The sequence below is a fragment of the Crocuta crocuta genome, unplaced genomic scaffold (genome assembly GCF_008692635.1).
Source record: "Crocuta crocuta isolate KB4526 unplaced genomic scaffold, BGI_CrCroc_1.0 scaffold408, whole genome shotgun sequence".
Taxonomy (NCBI): Eukaryota; Metazoa; Chordata; class Mammalia; order Carnivora; family Hyaenidae; genus Crocuta; species Crocuta crocuta.
The window spans coordinates 3,169,259-3,173,667 of record NW_027527444.1 but is presented as its reverse complement, the minus strand read 5'-3'; the positions used below and the strand labels follow the sequence as shown (position 1 = coordinate 3,173,667).

The 4,409-nt window shown below is 61.2% G+C and overlaps 1 protein-coding gene across 1 annotated transcript in view; it reads left to right on the top strand.

Moving 5' to 3' along the window:
• The window catches only part of PAXIP1 (PAX interacting protein 1), a 45,291-nt gene that overhangs the window by 28,527 nt on the left and 12,355 nt on the right, over nucleotides 1-4,409 (top strand). The window contains 4 exon segments of the mRNA XM_077761667.1: nucleotides 2,159-2,254; nucleotides 3,114-3,251; nucleotides 3,843-3,964; nucleotides 4,344-4,409. The exon segment at nucleotides 4,344-4,409 is cut by the window's right edge and continues 4 nt beyond it. Of these exon segments, the coding sequence (XP_077617793.1) occupies nucleotides 2,159-2,254; nucleotides 3,114-3,251; nucleotides 3,843-3,964; nucleotides 4,344-4,409 (422 nt within the window).

Genomic DNA, 4,409 nt, shown 5'->3' with positions numbered 1-4,409 from the left:
GAGGGGGGTGGGTGCTGCTGAGCATCATGGCAGCAGGAAATTCTTTAACAGTCACAGAAGTGTTAGAAGGTGGTGGGTAGAAACCGTCTAAGAAGAAGTCCATTGACTGAAAGATACAAAAGATAGAGAAAAAGTCTGCTTCTGTTTGAAGCTGCAGGATTAGTCCAGGAGGGGCTGCGAAGGGCAGGACAGCCTGTGCCGGGGAAGCGCGGGCAGGGGCACGTGGGGCGGTGGCTTGCGCGTGGGGAGGGACCGGCCGTGCCGTCGCGGCAGGCCCCGGGCTCGGTCTAAGAACCGCGGCCGGGAGGCTGTTGGTGTCTCGGGGCCGCAGGTGCGTCATGGAGCAGCTGGCAGCGTCTTCCGAGCCCCGAGGACAGGTGGCCCCCAACTTCAGACGTCGCGGCCCATCTGCTGGTCGTGCGCCACTGCGGTGCCCGGGAAGGCGCTCTGGGCGGGATGGGAAAGGAATGCCTTGGGTGAGGGCAGGGGACAGCAGCTTCATTTGACTCAGGCGGAGCGGGCCCCGAGGGGCAGCTGATGCACACGCACCCCGATGTGCTCCATCTGTCGGGGCGGGAACGCTGCACCGTGCCCTCCGCTGAGTGACGAGCCCTCCATGCCACGGTGACCCCTGCAGGGAGCACCCGTCACCTGGCGGTTCTGTGTGGGTGGAGACCCTGCTGTGGCCCAGCGGGGTGCTTGTGGCTCAGGTGCTCTGCTCAGGGGCAGTCGGGGGCACCAGGAGGCAGGGGCAGCGCCGGCCTTCCCCCCCACCCCGGCCGGCAACCTGAGGCAGGGCCGGGAGAAGCCGCAGGGTCTCCTGACGCTGTCGTGGGAGCCGCGTGCAGTCATGGCACCATGTCCCATCTGTCCAGCCCGAGCCTAAGCGAGTGCCGAGCTCCACGCCAGAGGGAGGAGCGTATGGGATCCGTGGGCGCGGTTCTGAAGCCAGCACGGCCTTGTTGCATGCGGAGTCTGGGAGTGACGTGGTGAAAGGCAGGTGGGAGGAGGGAGCACGGCTCTCACCGGCAGCGGGAAAAGCGAGGTGGGGTAACCCCGCAGGAGGAGGTTGGGATTCCTGGGCACGTGCTGGGAAGCGTGGGAATGCCCGCTGGAGCTGAGCCTGGTGCAGGGGATGGGAACCAGTGCTGTGGCTGTTGCTGCCATGTCACATGCCGTAGTGAGTCGTGTTCGTGACCGGCTGAAATAAAAGCCGGTGATTTTTTTTTAAGAGAGCATGAGTCCGGGAGGGACCGAGTGGGGGAGAGAGCATCCCAAGGAGCTTCAGCGCCATCAGTACAGAACCTGACACGGGGCTCGATCCCACAACTCTTGAGGTCCTGACTGGAGCCAGAGTCAAGAGTCAGATGCTCGACCGACTGAGCCACCCAGGAGCCCCAATCAAAATCAGATTTAAAAACTAAATGAAGCAAAGGGCGCCTGGATGGCCCAGTTGGCTAAGTGTCCAACTTCGGCTCAGGTCATGATCTCGTGGTGCATGGGTTTAAGCCCTGCATTGGGCTCTGTGCTGACAGCTCAGAGCCTGGAGCCTGGAGCCTGTTGCGGATTCTGTGTCTCCCTCTCTCTCTACCCTTCCCCCACTCACGGTCACACTCTGTCTCTATCTCTCTCAAAAATAAACTTTTTTTTTTTTANCCAGCACCATGTGACGCCATAGAACCATTCCCCCAGCCCTGGGACAGAATCTGTTGTTAAAGATAAACTTTGGTGTTTGCTAACTTCCTGCTCACTTTCCTTGTAGAACAATGGCTCTTCAGCAGGGTGGCTCTGCCCCCGGGAGACATTTGGCACTGTCTGAAATGTCACACGTGGGTGGGCACCGTGGGTGGGTGTCCGGTGGGTGTGGGTCAGGGAGGCACGGGACTGACTCCAGGGCATGCACAGCACGAGGTGGAGAGAACGTCCCGTTCCTCTCTCCCTTCCCTCTGGAAATTCAAACGAAGGGACTGTCGGAGTTCATTTCCACTGAACTGTGCTTGGCGCCAGTCTGTAAACATAACCAGTGCGTAGTGTGCGTGCCTCAGTGGAGCACGCCGTAGAAGCAGAGGATGGGCTCCTCTCCTAGCCGTCTGATTTGAAGCCGGGGCCCGCCCCCCCGATGCCAGAGGCTGACTACACTTTGGTCTCACGTGTCTAGATAATCCAGGCGCATGGCGGCGCCGTGGACCCCACGTTCTCAAGCCGGTGCACCCACCTCCTCTGCGAGAGTCAGGTCAGCGGGATGTACGCGCAGGTGAGTAGAGCGGCTCGGCCGTGAGTGGACGGAGCCTGGCCCTTCTAGGGACCATCTTAGGAGTCTAGTGGCCGCCGTGTTCGGAAAGGACCCTTTCCTGCCTCTGAGGACAGCAGCGTACCTTCTTCTCAGTCTTTGCTGGCATAACTTTGTGGCCTTTACGCCTCTGAGCGTGGAGCACCAGACCCGCCCCTTCTCGAGTCCAGGGCAGCTCCGTGACTAAGCCGTGGGCCGAGGCGGGACTTCCCGCTGTCATGGGGCCTCCTGCTGGGCACGGGCTCTCATGATGTCACCTCGTGTGTGGCCTGAAGTTCCGTGGCTGCTTTTTTCCACGCTGCGTCCTTCCTGGACGGAGCCCTGTCAGCACGTGTGTGAGAGGCGACCTCCCCGAAACGGCCCTTCACCACTGCAGCCTTTTCCTGGATCCACTTTCCAACTAAAAATGCAGAACTGCGGGTGGGGTTTTGGTTTTTCCCCCGTATGGTAATTTTAGGTTTTTACGTTTTCAGAGCCTGTTCTTGTCGGGGCCCTGTGCATTCTTACCGGAGAGCTTTAATTGGATTTTGATGATCACAGACACGGTCTCAATTCCATGATTATTTCTAAGGTGGTGATAAAATGTGTGGCCTTTGCCCCCGTCGCAGGCTCCTGTGTGTGTGGTCGTCACACTCTCTGTCGTGTGACCGCTCACCTGCTGCCCTGGGGCCATTTGTTCCTTTGGTCAATCGAGGGCTGACGTCTGGGATTCTGATGGGGCCTCCCGGCAAGGGGTCGTCATCGCTGTAGGCGTTATGGTTGTGTGTGTAGCCTCGCAGCTCTCAAACTCCAAGCGCGACAGACCCGGAATTCTGTTTGGCAGGCGATCCGGGAGAGGAAGAGGTGTGTCACTGCGCACTGGCTCAACACCGTCCTGAAGAAGAGGAAGATGGTGCCGCCCCACCGTGCCCTTCACTTCCCGGTGGCCTTCCCGCCCGGGGGGAAGCCGTGTTCTCAGCACGTAAGGCGCATGGCTTCACTTGGTGCGCGTTCTCCTCCGCCAGAGGCTCCCCAGGGCCCCCAGGGCCCCAGCGGCACGCACGCCTCACTTCTGCGCTCCTCACGGCACAGGCCCCGACCCGTGGCAGAGTCTGCCTGGGTCTGTGGCATCTTGAGGACACGGCGTAAAGGCCCACAGTGGAGCAGAGGCAGGTCCTGGGTCTTGTGTGAGAGCGGCGGCCGCAGGCAGGGCTCGCTCTCCCACAGCCTCAAAGCCGGGGTCAGTGGCGGGGGGGGGAGAACTGGCTCGTTCGTGTTTACACGCTTAGCGCAGCAGCTTTGTCCAGGTGGCGTCCGTGTCCTCGTAACACAGAACAGGCTCCCACGCACCTGCTGTCACAGTTGTCCCTGCCCCGGTGGCTCTGTCCGTGGCCTGTGTCCCATGAACGGGATGCTGGTCGTGGCACTGCTGAGGGTGGCGTGCCCGGCTGTCCCCGGGAGCGCCACGTGCAGAACGGGAGGGCACGTGCGCGGAAAGCAGGCCCGGAGGAGGACGTGCCCACGGGTTAAAGTGTCACTGCGTCTTGGCCTTATTTGCTCTCTTTGTGCTTAGATTATTTCTGTGACTGGATTTGTCGACAGTGACCGAGACGACCTGAAGCTCATGGCCTACCTGGCGGGCGCCAAGTACACGGGCTACCTGTGCCGCAGCAACACGGTGCTCATCTGCAAAGAGTAAGCACCGCTGTGGCGCCGCGTGCGGTCCCCAGCTCACGTTCGGGTTAGGGACCCAGTCAGACTTAGCGCCGCGTCGTGCTGCGGCGGGAACGTGACCGTCAGGCCGTGGGAGGGACGGCCCGCTACCCGCACGTCGGCAGGAGTAGCTGTAGAGCTGGCGGCGAGCTGACGAGCGCATTAACGGAGCCGGGCTCGGAGCGAGGCACGCGGGCCTGGGGCCTGGGCGGGGCGTGCCCTGCGGCTGCCGGCCGGGGCCACGGTCACGGTCGCCAGGGCAGCCCTGGTGTTTCTCTCACACCAGATGGAAAATAGACGTTGGCTTGAACAGTAGGCGGTTCTGACATTTAATGAAGTGTCTTTTCCCTCAAACACAAAGACCGACCGGTTTGAAGTACGAGAAGGCCAAGGAGTGGAGGGTGCCGTGCGTGAACGCCCAGTGGCT